General features: G+C 37.2%; 1 protein-coding gene across 2 annotated transcripts in view; it reads right to left on the bottom strand.

Moving 5' to 3' along the window:
- LOC112562652 (diacylglycerol kinase theta-like) overlaps positions 1-18790 on the bottom strand; it is a 58747-nt gene that overhangs the window by 28297 nt on the left and 11660 nt on the right. The window contains exons 2-16 of one of the 2 annotated variants that reach the window (XM_025236031.1): positions 17869-17948; positions 17446-17548; positions 17063-17151; positions 16021-16152; positions 12157-12298; positions 10398-10406; positions 8820-8936; positions 8165-8262; positions 7612-7684; positions 6734-6872; positions 2997-3087; positions 1746-1859; positions 1230-1380; positions 687-844; positions 244-395 (exon numbers count right to left, since the gene is read on the bottom strand). In XM_025236031.1, coding sequence (XP_025091816.1) covers positions 244-395; positions 687-844; positions 1230-1380; positions 1746-1859; positions 2997-3087; positions 6734-6872; positions 7612-7684; positions 8165-8262; positions 8820-8936; positions 10398-10406; positions 12157-12298; positions 16021-16152; positions 17063-17151; positions 17446-17548; positions 17869-17948 — 1648 coding nt within the window. The remainder of the gene's footprint in view (positions 1-243; positions 396-686; positions 845-1229; positions 1381-1745; positions 1860-2996; positions 3088-6733; positions 6873-7611; positions 7685-8164; positions 8263-8819; positions 8937-10397; positions 10407-12156; positions 12299-16020; positions 16153-17062; positions 17152-17445; positions 17549-17868; positions 17949-18790) is intronic. The other variant, XM_025236032.1, reaches the window with a different exon arrangement.

Below are 18790 nucleotides of genomic sequence, written 5' to 3'. Positions count from 1 at the left end.
TTCAATCATCGGAAGATAATCCTATCCAGTGTAAATAAGTATGAACATTTTATCCTCACTGTTCTTAATGATTACTCTACTGTTATTAACATATTGAGAGCACATCTAAATTCAGGATCTGGCAGAGGTAAATGTAAAGGCTGAAGGCATTGTTTCTGTAGAAATACTATGAATCTTGTCATCTCTCTTCTCCACTCAAAAAAGCTTGGAATAAGTATAGCAATGACCATACTGTAGCCTTACCCCGGTAGAGGTCCTCCATTGTCCAGATTGAAGACCTGATGTGGGTTGAGGAGTTTGCGGAAAGAAGTGATGAGGTCAAGGCCTTGACAACCACCACTCTTGACATTGACAAACACCATGAGAGGATGAACACCCTCAGGGATCATGTGGGACTGTGGATCCAAGCGTAAAAGGACAAATATTAGTTTATGTCAGGCACAACATCTCCTGACTAGAAATGCATTTAAAAACCCTCTTTCAAATTTCAAGCAAATTTCATTACAAATATATGACCATACCTGACAACATTTGCTATTAACACGCTAATAAAATGACAAGTCTAACTGAAGTGTTGATTTAAAAAAAAAAACAGTATTCAAAACTGTTCGAAACAACCTCCAAGTTGCTTTTTTCTTTTTAGTTGAAAGATAATCCATGCAGTGTATTCAAGAAAAGCAACTGACCTGAATATTTGGTAAGAGAAGAACTAAAAGCTGTTTATCATCAAAGACAGCTTCCTGGAGAATATTGAAAACTTTTGTGGTTTTTTCTGGATTGGTGTAAATTAGTACTATAGAGCCATACTCGTAGTATATAACATCAAAGCTGCACCACTTGTTTTCTGCACATGTCAAGAACATAGCTGTTAAGTATGTCTGTTGGCTTAAAGGGACTAAATGACAATCTGAGATGTCAAAAATCAATAATAAAGTAAAATTGTTGCAATGATATACACCAATTTGTCTTGAAAGTGGACTTTTGTAAATCCAAAAGGAATGAAGTGCAACAGTGTCAGAAAACAAACCTGAATGACTTATTATACAATTTAAAAAGGTAATTGTCAAGAAAATCAAACAAAAGACAAACCTAAATCTCAGCATTTTAAGGTTTATTAAGAAAACAAAACCACCTCCGTCCAAAAAAAAAAATGTGCAGAATGCTGATGTGACATAAACTTTTAAAGTGCTGAATGGTGAATAGATATTTGGCAGAACAATGGAACCCACCTTTCCCTATAATATCCAGAAGAATTTTTTCATACTGACGCTGAGAAAGACCAGTTGGCAAGTTGCCAACAAACAGTGAGATACTGGGTCCATGGGGATCTTCCTTTTGCTGCAGGTAAAACCTGGTCATGCGGTTCTGCCGCAAAGATTCCTGAACAAAGTACAGTATACTAAGAACTTTCTAGAACAAATGATTCAGTTAGCAATTCTAAGACCTCCTCACCCAATTCAATATCAACAACATCCTGGCACAGTTCTTCTTACCTAAAATGAACTGACAATCAAGATAACTGCACAGACTTGGAGACATTTCTTCCAAGAATCTGAGCTGAATTTTTTTCTCTGACATACAACAACATTAAGCAGCACACGTCTGGGAAGGTTGGGGTGAAGTAACAAGGGAAAAATGATCTAATCATTATTTTTCCAAAACTTTCACTTTGTTGATCTGACTGAGAAAGTCAGAATGAAAGATACTAATATCAGTCAGCGACAAGCTTCTAGGCAAATGAATACCTTGCGACTCTGCTGTATTATTTGCCATGGTTTATCACTCGGGGCCACCTTGCGCTCAGTCACGCCTTTGTCCAGCAACACTTCAATCAGACCGAAGTTCTCTGGATGAGCATCCTGCAATGGGTCAAATATACTACATAAATATAGTATATATTCATACTATATATACTATGTAACTACATTACACCATAAAAAAATACATTGTTGCTGCAGAAATGGTTCAGCGAAACTGGAAGTAGCACTACAACCTTTTAAAGTACTTTAGACAAAAAAAGGGAAAAAGGTCAGAGAAACTGAGGTCATTGTGGTTAACAACCAACTCCAAAATACCCTCACACTGTTCAGTTACTACAACTTCAAAGCTATTCAAGACCCAGACTCATGAGAACCCCTTCCTTCTTTTAGGATGGTAACAGGTGACAGGCAATAATCACAAGTGCCAATGCCTTCAGCAAACACTACATGAATAGTCTTAGTTTTATTCATTTTGTCCTGATTCCAGCCACTTTAGTCCTCATGTTTTTTCGTTGCTTGATCTTTTTGTTCAGTCTGCTTTTCTGTTTACTGCAGTACAAACAAAGATTAAAGAGAATCCATAGTTTTGTAACAACCTGTTTAAATTCACAGCTGCTACACACTTTGCATAGCAGTTAGTAGGCCGGCAATGATCAAAATGGGAGAAAAGGATTTTCCATGAAATATTACAAATAAGACTGACAGTTAAGTGACTAAAATGAATGTGATCTGGAGGTGAGGGAGGGAGGGTGTGAATAAAAAAATTGTCTGCATGTCAACCATGAAGACAGTTCTGGTTATGAATAAATATGACTTTAAATAGGCCTGAGAATAAAGAGACTTTATGTAATATTTATATTAGGACCTGTAAGGTTTCAGTTCAAAAAATCTTAATTTAAGGACTAGTAAGGTCCATATAGACCCTATCACTGTTCGGTGTTGTGAATTAGTTTACCTAATTTTACAGCTATTGCTATAATACAAATGATAGATCTTTTGCCAAGAAGTCCCAGATTTCTAAATTATCATATTAACATGATTAAGGACAAACACTTTAAACATTTAGGATATTAAAGTTAAAGATGGTTGTGTTAAGCATAATACCACATAAGGCTGCATAAATATTCACATATTTTCATGCCTATAAATGTCCAGCCATACAGGCACATTTCTGCTCGGAAAAAGAGATATTCAGACTGTGCCGCCCACTTAAGGTGCAAACTCTGTGCTATCTACCTCTAAACCAAATTTGCGAAGTGTCATGCTGACCACTTCCTCTGCTGTCGTATCTTTAGTGACAGGGATGTTCTTGTAGCTTGCAGACACTCTGAAACAGAGACCACATCTTTCTTTGATATGACTTCCATATCTTCCGTAATATTACTTTCACAGTCTACAGCGTTCTGTGTCATAGCTTTTATGATATAACTAATACAAATCTGCTGGTTTCACAAGTAAAAAAAGCAATATTGTATTATAATAGACATTTTTTTACCTTTTGTTTTTGTGTGGGATTATTTTTGTTTATCTTCTTGTTCTTTATTGTCCACTGGTGCCCATGGGTGTCATGGGAACATGTCTTAGTGTCAGACCTTTACTGACAGAAAGGCCACATGACGAGAGGGTCTCTCCCACCTTCTAACTTATCCTCTTGCTCACAACAGAACATCTTTGAGTGTAGGTTCTCAGTGCTGGCTAGTAACTGGCAACCTAGGTGAGTGGCCAAAACATTTGAGTCTGCTGCTGGACCACCACCATTGCTTTGATTATTTTGTTTTTGATCATGTCTTTTTGACTCTAGTTTTGAAGTTTTTGCCCTTTTGGAATTTTTTGGTCAGTACTCGGGTCTGGCATTGATATGTTAGCATGGGTATGAATACTGAACTGATAAGCTTTAGTTTTCACTGGAATGATGGGAGTTTCTGAGTGGAACTCACTGATAGCCGATATTGTTTGGTTTTTGAATTAGGATTGGGTCTCTGTCGTTCTTGCCATTCTTTCTGAAAAAATGCGGCCCAGATACCTGAACTCGGATGTTGGAGTGAAAGGCCATTGATGTTGATGTCCTAAGCAGGCCTAGATACCTGTCCCACTCCATAAGCCCTACAATGGTGTATACGCAGTGTGCTTGTTTGTGCAGCTTATGTATATTTTCCTGGACTTTGGGTGCAACTGGCTAACAGATGGCATGCCTCCATAATGTGGTACAGTTGTGAGTACCTTCTCGCATTTTTACCATCTTCGGCTACCCTCCACCTTGACATTTCCAACTTTCCAACGGATATCTTACCTCAAGATTCAGCCATCCATCCGAAAAAGTAAGCAAAACAGAAGAAGGAGAGGAGGAGTTCAGCAGCAGCTGAGGAAATTTTATCTTTATGACAGGCGTAAATCTCAACCTCTACCTTCTATTCTGCTTTCTAATGTAACCCATCCGGTACAAAGTCAATGAGATCGAGACCCATGTCAGATGCCTGCAGGAGTTTAAAGAAACGTATCCTCGCTTTCACCGAGACTTGGCTGAAGGAGTCCGTCAGTGACAATGATTTATATAGCCAGTTCACTGAGCTGTGGATGAAATTGCATCAGTGCAGATGCACCCCTTGTAGCTCTAATTCTTCCAAATGAGCATCCTCACTGGAAGCTGTCAAACACTGGCTATTCTTTCTTACCAGGTCTTCCAGAACATTTTGGACAGACATGCTGCCTGTTTCCACACATTATTGCCTCTGAGGTCATTCTGTTCACCCCTGCTGCCTTGTTCTGTGGGTTGGTTTAAACTACCTGTTTGATCTCTGATTCACTTATAGCTCCTTCTGTTCTGGTCATTCTTGGATGAAGTGGTGCTGGGTTTGCTAGTCTATGACTGGGTTTAGGAGCTGCTTGAAAAATTGTTTTCCATCATCTTTAGTCCAAGACTTATCTTTACCTGCCTCTATCACTCTCATGCAGAATTGCCTGGTCAACCTATACCTCACAAAATCTTCATCTTCTGAAATGTACCAGTCTCTTTTCTCTTTGTATCCAAGTTGTTCGCCACTGTAGTTGCTGTGGCAGCATCAATGTATGGGCCAAAACAAACAGGTTCTTCAAGGTAGGGATCTTCTTCAGTTGATCTGCAAGATTACAAAATTCTTCTATCTCTGCTCTAAGTGAGTGCCATAATCTTGAATGTAGCTGGCAACTTTCTAACCTTTCATTTTGATTTGGATGATTCACTCTGAAACACATTCAGTCCCCAGGAGGTTCTTTGCAACAATTAGGCGTAGGATAAAGGATTAACTGTGAGTTGCTGCAGTTCTACTCAAGACCAAGTCAGGACATAGCTGGAGTGTTTTCTTAGCTCTTTGCCTTTTCCCTTCCTTCTGCATTCCCATGAGTGGACAGGTTTCTGCACAAACTCTACAGGACCTGCTCATTATATCCCAAAATAGAAAAGAGTGAGGGGCCCTGTCAGGTGCCACGTCTATCCATGTGCTCCCCCCAACAAAAGGTGCTGGTCAAGGGACAGTCTAACTGACTGGCTGGTATACCTCATTAACGTATGGTCCAACTGAGGCTTTCACAACATACAGGGATCCATGTACAATCCTGGTTGTCACAGATGTGTGTGTGTGTAGTGACAAGAGAACGGAAGCAGGATTATTGAGAGAATAACAGTAGCAAGCAGTGAAGTATGAATAGGTGAATGCATGAATGGTGAGCTGTAGTGCTCTCCCCTTGTTAAAAAAAAAAAAAAGTGTCGTCACCATGCTAAATGACATAAATTATAAATATTGTGTAACTGAAAAGAAACAAGAGAATCAGCAAACATAGGAGACCATCAACAAAGTTAAGGTTACTGTATATGTTAGTCTACATTAACTCTCATATCATCTCAGCTATGTACAAACTTCAAACATTCTAAACAAAATCGTTAAAAATAAACTTTGGCTTAAAGACAAATCAAATTTCAAGTACACAGAAATAAAGTAATTTTTAAACAGGATTAAATAAAATGTATGATAAAAGCAATGTCTAGTTCTGTAAACAGTTGATTCTAATGGTCACACACATTGTAGAAATGAATAAACATATGATGATGATAAACTCCAACTTTAGAGTAAGGATTCAAAATGGTAAAAAATATCATCCTCCTGGCTTGTGCCATCATGTAACTAGAAAAGATACACCTAGATAAATTCAGATCTTCAAAATCAACTTCTGTCTGTTTCTATTCTATGGGATGAAAATCCATTCAAAAATGGCTCAACTAAGTTTAATGACTGTCCCTTTATGTTTACATAGTTTTGGAGTAAAATTTATTGAACATCATGTCTTCACATGCTGCTAAAGGCGCTGCACTAACCTCTATGTGACACTGTAAATAAGCGAACATTAAGGAAACAAAAATGACAAGATGGTGGTGGTTCAAAGAAAGAAAGAAATTAGGATGATTATCAAGTTTGTAGTATTCATTTATGATACACAAAACATGCATACTGCCTGAGACTTGGCAGATATTTTATGTTAGTGCACACAACTTTTGATAAATAATATATTTATCTATAAAAATAATCCATGATGAAAAATTGTGAAATGATGTTAGTCGCTTTATTCAAGTCCATGAAGCAAGCAGCCAGTGGCACAAGTATCATCTGCCACACAGACCCAAAGATTGCTTTTTTTGGTAATAGTTTTTGCAGAAAAAAACTTCACAGGGAAAAAATAGTTCATGGTGACTGTTCAATGGTTTGATGTTTAGTCAAGTTGGCATGAGCCCTGAGCCTCTGCAGCCAACAAAAATCATTGCAAAGTTTTTTTAAAGTTGTAAAATGGCAAACATGCAGCAAACACAAAATGAACACGTTTGCCAAAGCATTTGGAAACAGTCTGCATTGTAGATCCCATGGAGAAATGGAGCTGATATTTTGGATTTCACCTTTGTCGTGTCTCAGCTTTAAGCATTTGCATACTGATAACCACATACTGACCTCAGGGCACCAGAGTAGATTTTGATGTAGCCCTTGTCTGGATTACGTTCTCTGTAGCGGAGGAAGATGGACGGCCTCTTTCCATCAGGTGTCTTGAGCTGAGAGCGCAGGGGAACATTTTCTTCCAGCTCTCGCTCCCCTGAGACGCAAAAAAGTAGTCATAAATCATTTCTATCATCTTCCTCTCTGCCACTTCTAAAATGGTATAAGTGAAGGAAAGAGGGACAAAGAAAGAAGCGTAACTGTGAAGACAATCACTATAAATGATACTGATGCCACCAAAGGAATAAACATAAACCAGTAACCTGCCAGGATAATCCTGCATTTAGGGTCATTACTGTCATAGAGCCAGGTTTCAGTGATGAAGAAAATGACAGTGTCATGCTCAAAGATGTAGTCAGGAAGCAGATCAGACAACCAAATAAAATTCATATACCACAAAAGAATAGGACAGAAATATCCGAGTATGTATAGGTATATGTTGGTAAATATATATGCCCTCATAGATGTCCTTGGGTCTACTGAGGTTCTATGCTGACAGATAACACTCCCCTACCAAAGAAATCTTACAAATGATCATGATAAATAAGAAAGTCAACTCAGAATCTAAGGACTGGAGAATGCTTGTTAAAGCAGTTCTTTAAAACAGGTAATGAGGGGGTCCTCAACTTTAGCAGGCTCACAGAGGCTGACAACCCAAAGCCCAATATATGTCTAGCAGTGTCTGTACACCTCTAGACACAAAGCCTGTTTCTGTAGTTTGAACTGATGACCTACAAGGACCTGATAGAACTGCTAGGTAGATAAGGTTTGGTATAAATAAGTATAAACACGGTATTTTATTGAAAGTTTATGATGTTATAAACTGGTCAACTAACCTGATTCACAAACCTCTGCGACATAGTAGTTCTTGGGGTCATCTGATATGTGGAATGTTTTGAGAGCTGCCTCCTACAAAAATACAATTAAAACATAGTAATATACAAGCCAACCTATGTCAGGGATGAGTCCAAATAAGAATATAAAAACACTAAGAAAATTAATCAAAAACTTCGATCCTAGAATTTTACGTTTACCCCTCATTTTATGAACCCATTTTGTGCAGTTGTACATAAATCAAAGATTTGTCATCAAACCAAGTACATGGCACAAAATCCCTTTATACTTGCATGCTACTGCTAACATTTTTTCTTTCATTTGAATAGTCATGATCTACTTTGAAGTTTGTGACACCCATGTTTGGACTTGTGATTGAGACTGGTTTTGACATGGTCTTAAGCTATAATAAAGGATTGGCCTGTAAATTGGATCTGGGTATTATTATTAATGTTATTTTGTTGCATCAAATGTCTGTAAAATAAAAATCAATAGCTCAAAACATGGAATTATTGCCTTTTCCTGCCCATTCACCTAAAAATTTCAGTCTCTTACCAGAAGAACCTGAGCTGGGGCATTACGTGGAACTGTGATTGTGCGATACAGCCGTTTCTTCATGGAAGCATTACCATCAAAAACTCGAATTACTTCATCTGCAACATCAGAATTTCATAAATGAGCAGAAATCCTTCTCTTTAGAGCTATGTAGCTAAGCTTTTTGAGTGATTTTGCAAGCTTGCATCTTTGCTTTACTTTTTTATTTCTCAGTTCAAGATGTTACTGAATCATTATTTGAGTATAAATATGGGTGCTGAAGCTGCATAGTACTGAATGTATATAAATAGGCATGTATGCACACCTATATGTGTGTGAGAAAACACACATATATATGTATTAAGGTGACCAGACGTTTCGGGAGCGAAAGCGGGACACGTGCCGAAGATGGTGTCGTCACCGACAAAAAAACGCAGAAAAAAGTAGGGGAGGGGCGTATCAGTGTACGGTATTCAGATTTTTAAAGACAACCGGGACATTTGATGGACTTCCAGAAAGCCAGAAAGCGGGACATTGGGCGATATTCAGGCGGGACACGAGGTCAAAAGCGGGACTGTCCCGCCTAATGCGGGATGTCTGGTCACCTTAATATGTATACACTGGCATGTGTTTTAAACAATTTTACACTGACTGCAACAACAGCACAGTAACTCACAATCAGCATCTTTATCTTTGTCCCGGCTGTCTTTTTCTCGAGGTGAGCGGCGCTCTTTTTCCTCATCTTCTGTCTTTGAATCCCCACTGGATGACCATTCTTCTGAAACTGTGCGAGCTGGGGGTGTCAAAAACAGGGGCATGTCACTCAAAAACATCCACATGCAAGGGAAGGCGTTTTTCAGCCAAACAACACACAACAGCTTCTTTGCATTCTGCACACCATCATAGGCAACAACAAATAATAATATTCTGAAATTTGAAAAACATGCCTTTTTGATCCAACAAAAAGGACTAATAAAAAGATGCATATTTCTTGTAGAAAAAAGTGGAAAATATTTTTTTTAAAAACAGTAAATGACCACTCATAACAACTTTTGGCACAAAATGAGCATCAAAATATCTCTGGCTTCATATCCCAAAACATGCCTCTGATACTCAGGAATGAAGAACTGAGCTGGCCAAAACAGAAAAAAGATGGAACTTACAAATTAAGTGACAGCGTTTACTAAAATACCAGCATACAAATACAACAGATATCCAGAAAACAGCAAGGAAAAAAAGAAATTATGGCAGAATAAAAAGCAATACTATGTACGAGGTATTCAGCCACTGGAACAGAATGCAAAGCACTGCTCCAAAAACATAACATTTTGCCAGTTCAGCAAGATGCACACAAGGTTACAAAATAGGGCATCACAGAGAACTCTAATACTAATGCCATCTAAGTAAACAGAGAGGCACTTCGATCAAAATGAATGCCACAATTACTCTTCTGACACCAATGTGAGCAGCAAAGTATGTTGTTTCAAGATAATCAGCTTGCAGTGTTTCCATATTTACAAGCTTAGTCAACAGCAGCCTGCAATCCCAGCAGTCAGCAGCCAAGTGATGGCAAATAATAATGACAAAGTCCCTCAGACACAGATATGTCATACAAAATGTTGATGATCCGATTCTAGAACTAGAAACGAAACATGCCCCTAGCTGGATGGCTAAAGTATGTAGTTGGGTAAAATTCTTATGAAATATAAATATTTTAGCTGCTACACAATGGCCATCCATCTAGCAACATGCTGTGCAGCTGGCCTAATGTCCTCAGGTCCATGTTAAAATGTGCAAGTGATAAGAGGCTGGTTTAGGTAGCAGCAGTAACTCTGAATAGTCAAAAGTGCCACTTGGCAAGCAGGCTTGTGAGTTGGTCCAGAGTTGGTGTAGCTCCTATATGGCCAACCACCCATGGCACATAAGTAAATATCCTCAGTAGAAGAAAAAGCGAGGAACTAGTGGATTCTTTTAATATCCAGTGTGGGTGAAATAGTTAGAACAGGTCAATGGTGCAGATCAATAATTAAACTGTGATGGTAGACCTGTTTCTGCTACTAAGATTTACTTAATTTCATTATTGTTTTTAAAATAAACTGTTACACATGTCAATCTTACAATTACTTAATGAGTTGTTTGGTTATTTACTATTTCATTATTTATAATATTTTTTTCTTATTTTCACATTAAACTTCCAAGCCAAATCATGAGACACTTCAAACAAATAAGATAGTGTTAAGTGTGGAATTCTTACCTGGAAAGGCTGTGATGCAATTTTCAGCAGGAAAGGAACATGGTAAAACAGAAAAACAAACATGAGAAAACTATTATATAGTTTATAACATAACACATCAACAACACAACTTCATCATGTTTTGCAGGTGCAAAAATCTGTAATATGTATAAGCTGAAGTCTTATAATTTAATTCTTGTTCTCTGAGTTCTTTTGCAGAATGTTCAAAGCCAAATATCAATGCTAAATCTATGGTACCATATCAGATACACAGAGCAAAGTGTAAACGAGAGATATGCATTCAGCACATTTTGTGTTTTCATAAGAGCTAAGATAACCATGACTTCTGGTCCTATTTTCTATTATTTTTGTTGAAAATCATCATTAATAACACCTACAACTGTTTTGAGTACATCTCATTTAGTGCTCAATTGTTGCACATTCTTAAAACCTTGTAGTGATGATAAACCTTGAAAAGGCTATCACTGGCAGACCTGTTTACCGGAAAGACAACTAACCTGTAATCCTTCTGAGAAAAAAAACAACCCTTGAAATCCAACGAAAAACTTGTAATCTTGATTAAGTGTTTAATCAGTCACAGATCAAACAAAGAAAAACTGAAAGGGATTTCTTAATTCCTTCTTTTTATATATGACTATGTAAGTGGGTTTTACAATGCTACCATGAACTTGTATTACTGGACTGCTGGCAGATGATTTTTTTCCAGTTAACTGCTAAAACGAGACATGAGACTACAAAGCTTCCGTTTTATTCACATTTCAGATTAACTACTAAAACGAGGCATGAGATGACAAAGCTTCCGGTTTAGTAACATTCTTTGTTTAGGCTCGCCAAGACTAACAGCTGATCACTTCGCAAGAGGCTATAAGCGTTGGTCTCGGCAGACAGACAGCAATCCACCTATACACGCCCATGGTGCTACTGTTTCTTTGTTTCTGCAATAACTGACAATTTTTTCAATTGAGAGAGGCACTTAAATCATTTTTGTAGAAGCATCAGCAGTTGTTAAGACCACATTCCTTTTTACTGTGGTTTCTGTCTTCATGACTTCAGCACACAACACCATTGCATGAAGAGATAACAAGCTGCGGTTACCAGTACTAAAGATAAAATTTCCAAAGTATGCCCAGATGCCAAATTTTTATGAGGCAACAACAAAAGAGTTCTATTTTTGGTTTTTAAAACGTTAAGTAATATAATAGCTACCAGTGTGTGCAATCTTAATGTCATATATGCAATTATCGCAGTACTTACTCATCTCCAACAAACGTTTTTTGGAAATTTTAAGGTACTTGATATGAAAATTCTCTAAACTATTAGGGTGGTTTTTCTTCACAGTGTTGTCTACTCAAGAGGGGGTGGTAATACCATGCTTTCTGCCTGTCCATGTCAAAATGTTGGCATGAGCAGAAAAGCAATAAACTGAAGTTATAGAGATTAGGGTTTATTGAATGGCTTCACAATTAGCCAACTGATGTAAAAATTACAAAAAATACTTTTCTATTTACCATCTGCTTCTCCTAACCTAACCAGTGCCATTTATTCATTTTCTTAATCAGTGTTGGCTGACCAGCATAGCATAGCTCATGCTAGTTGTTAGGGGAATTCTACAGACAAGATGTTTCTCAAGATGTGGGGAATACTGTGAAAAGAATAATGAGAATAACCAATTTTATGGTGCATATGATGGAAATAATATTTATTTGAGAGTATGAATACTACAAAAATTTACTTTATGACTAATTTAGCTGATACTGACTTGGTTTGCGATTGATGCCCAAAATGGTTTCCATGGGAACATCCATGCGAGGTATGGTCAGGCAACTAGGAGGCAGCATAATCTCTCGTAGACTGCCGAACTTACATTCTGCTGGCAGACTTTTGTAGCATGTGGCATGTGCCTAAACAAAAGTCAAAATAAAACTTTATGACAAGCACTTAGATCTATGGCTATAGGACATTTAAGGAAGATTCTGAAGCAAACTTAACAAAAAATTAATAAGGCTGTAGTTATTTAAGTGGCGGCAAATTGACGAAGTAAATCAACCTTCACAGGGTCTGGAAACCACATTGCAGCATTTGGTAGTTATGAACACAGGGCAAACATGGGGGTAGCTGCCTCAAAGTCAGGCAGTTCACTTCCATTCTTAATTGAAGGTAATTTATGTCCTATGCACTTAAGTATGACTGGATTACTTCACCTTTTACATCAGCCTCTTAGATCTATAACATATATATAATTAACACCATATGTATAATTATAAGTATATTACATATAAAATAGTAGAATCCAGTAAGCAACAGTTTAAGAATAAATATACTATCATTCATAGTATTTTCAATTTAACACAAAAAAAAAGCTATGAAAAAAATAAAATATCAAAAAAAAAATTACTAGGAAAAAACTTGAAGCCATAAGAACACATCATGTTCTAACCCTCAACCCCTACAGTTTCATGAAAATAGGCAAAAAAACGATTAGCTCTAAAAATAATTTGTTTCAGACTGTTTCCCTGACAAAATTACACTGCAGTACTCGCTGCCTGAAAATTTTTTTTTGTCACCATTGCAATTTTTGCACCCAACAATACAGTTCCTGCTTAAAGGAGAAAATTTCCAGAAGTGAGTGTCATGGCCTTATCTTTATGTTTTACTATCTCTATTTTCACTGCATTTATTTCTACATAACTTAAAAGTTGTTCTCATAATAAAAACTTCAATCCTATCAGTTGGTCATAAGCTTGGTATTAGTTCTTGTTACTCCTCGAGGAGCAGAGGGCCACAACAACACCTCGCCAGTGGACCCAATTTTGAGCAGCCACCCTACGTTGGGCCCATGTAATTCCGTCGTCCTTTACCTCGCTCTCTACTGTTCTTTTCCAACTCTCCTTAGGTCTTCCAACTCTCCTCTTCCCCTGAGAGTTCCAGTCAAGTGCCTGCCTCGTAATGGTGTCAGGTGGTTTGCGCAGGGTGTGTCCTTTCCAGCCCCATTTGCTCTTTTTTATGTCTTGGCTAGTGGCACTCTGGTTGGTTCTTTACACAGGCTGCTGTTGGAGATCTTTTCAGGCCATCTTATTCCAAGAATATGGCATAGGCATCAGTTGGTAAAGGTCTGGTGCTTGTTGTTTATGGTGTTTGTCACTCTTCAGGTTTCAGAACCATACAGTAGGATGGCTTTCACATTTGTGTTGAAGATGTGGATCTTACTGTGGAACAATAATGCTCAGGAGTTCCAGATGGGGCGTAGGCTGTTGAAAGCATGCCTGGCCTTGTTAATGCGGCCTTTGATGCCATCGTCCGCTCCACCATTCTTGTTGACAATGCTCTTCAGATACACGAAGTGATCTGTTTCAAGGATGTTCTCTCCTTGAAGTTGGATTGGAAGTTTCTGCTTTTTGTTGATTCTCATCCCTTCAGTCTTCTTTCTGTTGATCTTTAAGTCAGTCTAGTCCGCTTCCTCTGTTAGCTTGCTTAGTCTGGTTTGTGCATACTGCTGCCGATGAGATAGGAGAACATCTGCAAAGTCCAGGTCCTCTAGCTGTTTGGTGAAGGTCTACTGGACACCAGTGTTGTCTTGGGTCGTCTTGCGCATAATCCAGTCTATGACCATCAGGAAGACTGTCGGTGATAATATGCAACCATGTATTACGCCAAACTTGCAAAAATTGCAAAAGCCTGGTATTACTGAAATATTATTTTCAACTCCCATTAAGTGCTCATTCCAAAGTTTATATTAATGCTTTAATAACACTTCATAGCAACAAAAACAAAAAATATCGTATTCCTCCTCCTCAAAAGGAATAGAGAGTAGGTACATAAGTTGCCATTTACACATCTGAAAAACACTTTTTGCTTCCAGCTAAACAGTATCTAAACTTTCAGGTTCAAAGTACAATAGCATGCATGCATTTTTCAAGCAGATCATCAGAAAATTTCAAACAAAACATGATGTTGACACATCTAATTACACCATAAATATGGGTGATCATAAGAGTTAGAATTAAGTATTTTTGTTAGGATTTATATTACATGGACTCAAAAAATGTTAAATTTCATCAAGCAATTTCTCAGCATATATCTTAGACCATATACAGATAATGTTTTACCCTTATCAAATGATATTTTTGCGTGTATGTGAGACAGAGAGATTTAATAAAGTGACTTCAAATAAGTTACTGAAAGAAAGGAATTCAAATGAGTCAATGAAACAAGTTTAGTTTTAGTTTATTCCTTGTTGCTCCTTTGAGGAGAATAGAGCCACATCAATAAAACAAGCTAGATCTCAAATGTGAAGCCCTCCCTCCCAACCTGAAATCTTTTTTACATGAACTAAAAAGAAAACAAACACATACAACTTGTAATCAGTTAAACAAAAGGTCCCACCCCCAACTCATAAATTCAGGCTCAAAAGTGAGCCTTGTCCTAAAATGAAGTGTCAAAATCTGCATGCTATCAGTGGCATCTGTTAATCCCAAAATCTCACTGTTCTGAATCTGTCCTGTCCCTAGCTTAGCTAGTGTCTTATCATAAGTAATTTCTTCAATGGGTGATGTCTGTCACTGCATATAATGTTTATTGTCATTTTTTGCCCCTCAATGCACTGTATCGCAATTACATACACCACCATTTTCTGTTTTTCTGACTTGAAAAGTGGACTTACTCTACATACAATTTAACTCTGATTTAGCCCTGGATATGGCTCTGCCACTGCTTCGTAACTACTCAAACAATTGCTTACCCCATATTTTCTATTTTGCCTCAGGGCAGCAACTTGCCACTTCATAACTACAGCCCCAACACTAAGGTAAGAGGACGGAGGAAAAGCAGGATAAAAAGACCAATAAGTGCTGAGGAAGACATAAAAGCCGAGACTTTAAGGAGGAGGATGCATGCAGAAAAGGGAACAAAACTTGGACATTTATACACTAGGCCCATTTATCCTTTCATAAAAACGTGGCACTCTTGAAATGTTCTTTAAATGGCACTACACTTGTATTCGCTCTTGTTGGTTATTCACTGGCAAACATAGCCAATGTTCTTTAACTCTTTCCTTACAGTTTGCATCCACAAATACAAACATCTTCATAGCTATAGCTCCATTGCATCAATACACCCATACTGAATAAGTTAAATAAATTAAAATTTTGTGCAGCAGTTTTGTTAAAAATACTGTACCCAAATTATGCAAACTCACAAGCCAGAGCTACAAAGGAAGAAAAGAACAAAACCAAGTCTAAACTCTAAACATCTTTGTTGAAAATGGATGTCACATTCATTTCAGTTGTGGTGTTTACATTGTCCATTTGTGTAACTATGTTTATGTGTCTACATGTGACAGTGAGTACAACTCAAGTTTGTTTGCAGTGGATGTTTTTTCTGGTTCAGTCAAGTTGTTCTGGTCCTTGACTAACTAGGAACCAACATTAAAGCAAATATCACTATACTTTTACTAAAGGAATAAAGAAGGCAAAAAAGCAAATATTTCTGTCTTGTGCTTTTACTGAAAAGTACTTTCATGATTTAATTGTATAAATGCATGTGCAAAAGTGTGTGAAAGACAAACCTGTCAATGAAGCAACACAAACAGAAAATCTTCTTACATCAGCAGAGAACATCCACGTACCGTGACACCACACCACTCGCAACGCATGCCAGCCAGACACTCAGAGGACCAGCAGGTCTTCTTGCAGGATACACATTTGGAGTTTGGAGGCAGGTTCCCTTCCCTCCAGTGGTGATACTGCACAATGTTTCCCTGGAAATTGTATTGAAACATTACTTAGGAAAAAAAGATAAATTATACAGCTTTGAAGCATTTTTTAATCCTAGTTTTATGTTAATGCAAAGAAGTATATTTTCTATAAAATTAAATCTTAATGAATTTACCAAAGCAAAATAGCTTCCTCCACCTTAACAAAAATGTCATTAATAGTCCTGTGCACAATACAGTCTAGACTTGTTATATTGTCACTACATGTCCACCACACATTCTTGATGAGAGGTAAGGGTGGTAAGATAACAAGTGTATGGTCAACAACATGGCTTACTAGAGTCTTACTGACCAAGCAAAGAAATTGTGAATCACTACCCTCAACATGCCAAAAGTATAAACTCTGCTCAAAGAACTGTATATTACTGTAAACAACTTGCTGCTGCCTCCCATTTTCCAGCTATCCCTAATCCTTATCCCCCTCACCATACTAGTCATTCCTTTGGCAATAACTCAACTTGCATGAATGTCACACATCTAATGGTCACTTGGATAAATTCATCAGACATGTAGTACACAAGCCCGGTGTCTGTGTGAAAATGAGAGAGAGAAGTGGATTTTTAGATGAAAGAGAGACTGCACTATGTTTGACAACTGTTTAAACATTTTGTCTCAGGCAGGAAGTAATATCCATCAAGACTTGTCTACTGTCTTCAAGGTTGTTCTCCTTGTATTAGGCACTCAATAAGAAACTATGATCATCAACAAATGGAACTGTAGAGGCAGTGACAGTTATGTGTGGCAGAGGTAAGAGGAAAGTTTGGTAGCTTTTTTGCCAACATGTGTGTGGCATGATAACAAGTCCAGACTATATAAAAACATCACACTCCCATGACAGCAATCCAAAATTATATTCTAGAAACGGTTTTCTTAGGCTTTTCAACCCTGAGCATACCTTGTCTCTGTCTGGATGGTAAGTTGCACATTCCATGCAATCACTGACTACAAAATCTTGACAGTCCAAATGTGCATAATATTCACAGACTGAAACAAACCAAAGCTGCAATCATGCAGATGAACACACACCCAGACCTGGACTAAGTGCGCGATGGAAAGCCAGTATCAGAACCAAGTGTTACAGACTAATATACTAAGCTATTAGAATAACAGTGTTGGAATTCTAAATGAAGATTTGACTCTTAATACATTCAGATGCTTATAATAGTCAATATTTTACTGACAGAAAAAGTCAACATGCCTAAAAACACAAGTAGTAAAAAGGTATATGCATAGAGGTACACTGTTGCGCATAAAAATAGAATAACGCTGCTCACTCACTTTCACAACGTATGGCAGCACTATCTTCCAGACGTTTGCGACACACATTGCAGAATTTTCGTTTGAAGTGGCCAGGCTCTGACCAGCAGTGGGCCACTGGGTTCTGGTAAAAATAAAAATAAAGAAAGTAAAAATAAAATAAAGGTAAACACTTTAAATTAAAATAAAAATCTTTTAACATCTGTTTAAAAGCAATTTCTTGAGCTCTGATGATTTTTAAAAAATATTTATCTTTTTCTTACAGCATTTTACAACTTTCATAGGCATTAAAACACTTTTACATGTGTAAGCAGTTTTCCTAATTATCTTAGTATCATCTAAAACAAAATTCTATAATCTTGTCTTACAATCAAAGAAACATCAAAGTCATCTACCCATCTTCTCACATTCATGAATGTTTTTATATCCACATTAGCAGCTTACCTTGATGAGACTTGCGGCTATACTGGAGCAAGGAGAAACCACTGTCTTCATACACCGATCATGGACCACAAAATTACACACTGAAACATATATGGAAGATATGATAGATGTAGGAAGTCTTCTCAAATATTAAGTTTAAAAAACTTTCAAAAATTCCAAGGTGAGGCATGTACATAGAAAAGTTTAAGTGTCAGTCATAAGTAATAATAACATATGCATGCAGATAAACTTTGTTTAAAAAGTCAATCCTCTCACATACACAACATGCTAAAATAACTTATGTCCAGGGATAACAATGGCACTTATTTAATTACGCTCTGACCAGGGTAAACAGATTTTGAAATGTTACTGGTGAACATAGAATCTAAATGATGCCTAAGATGGTGGGAAGTAGAGTATCATGGCTAACCCAGTCAAAGGATGAAATAAAGCTCAAAGCTGATAGCAGGTTAATAGATTATAGTACTGTCATTAAGTTGACAAAAAAATACACTGGGATTTATTTTTCAACATATTCGGATGAAAAGCACACATGAATAGCAATGTAATGTACATTATTTCCTTGGGTGTGGGAAATAGATATTTACTAATGAACTAAATATGAACTAAGTTCTGTCAATTAAAATTATCCTGCAGCTTAGCCTTCAATACATTATTTGGTCCAATGTATTTTTTACTATGTAAATTTTAAGATGATTTGATAAATGGTAATCTAATAATTTAAAATGCATTTATCAGACAAGCAATTAATTGCATTCAGCTGTAATTCACATTGTCTTACAATGACCGACAAAAATTATGTTCAGCAAATGTTCATCATTAACTGCCTTACTCTTCAACGATCCACTTGCCTGACATCTCAATACCGATCAAGACATCAACTGTCTGAGACATATCAGTTTGTACCAAAACTTTTGAAATA

Source organism: Pomacea canaliculata, linkage group LG4, assembly GCF_003073045.1.
Source record: "Pomacea canaliculata isolate SZHN2017 linkage group LG4, ASM307304v1, whole genome shotgun sequence".
NCBI classification, from domain to species: domain Eukaryota; kingdom Metazoa; phylum Mollusca; class Gastropoda; order Architaenioglossa; family Ampullariidae; genus Pomacea; species Pomacea canaliculata.
This window is presented reverse-complemented; position numbering and strand designations above follow the sequence as displayed.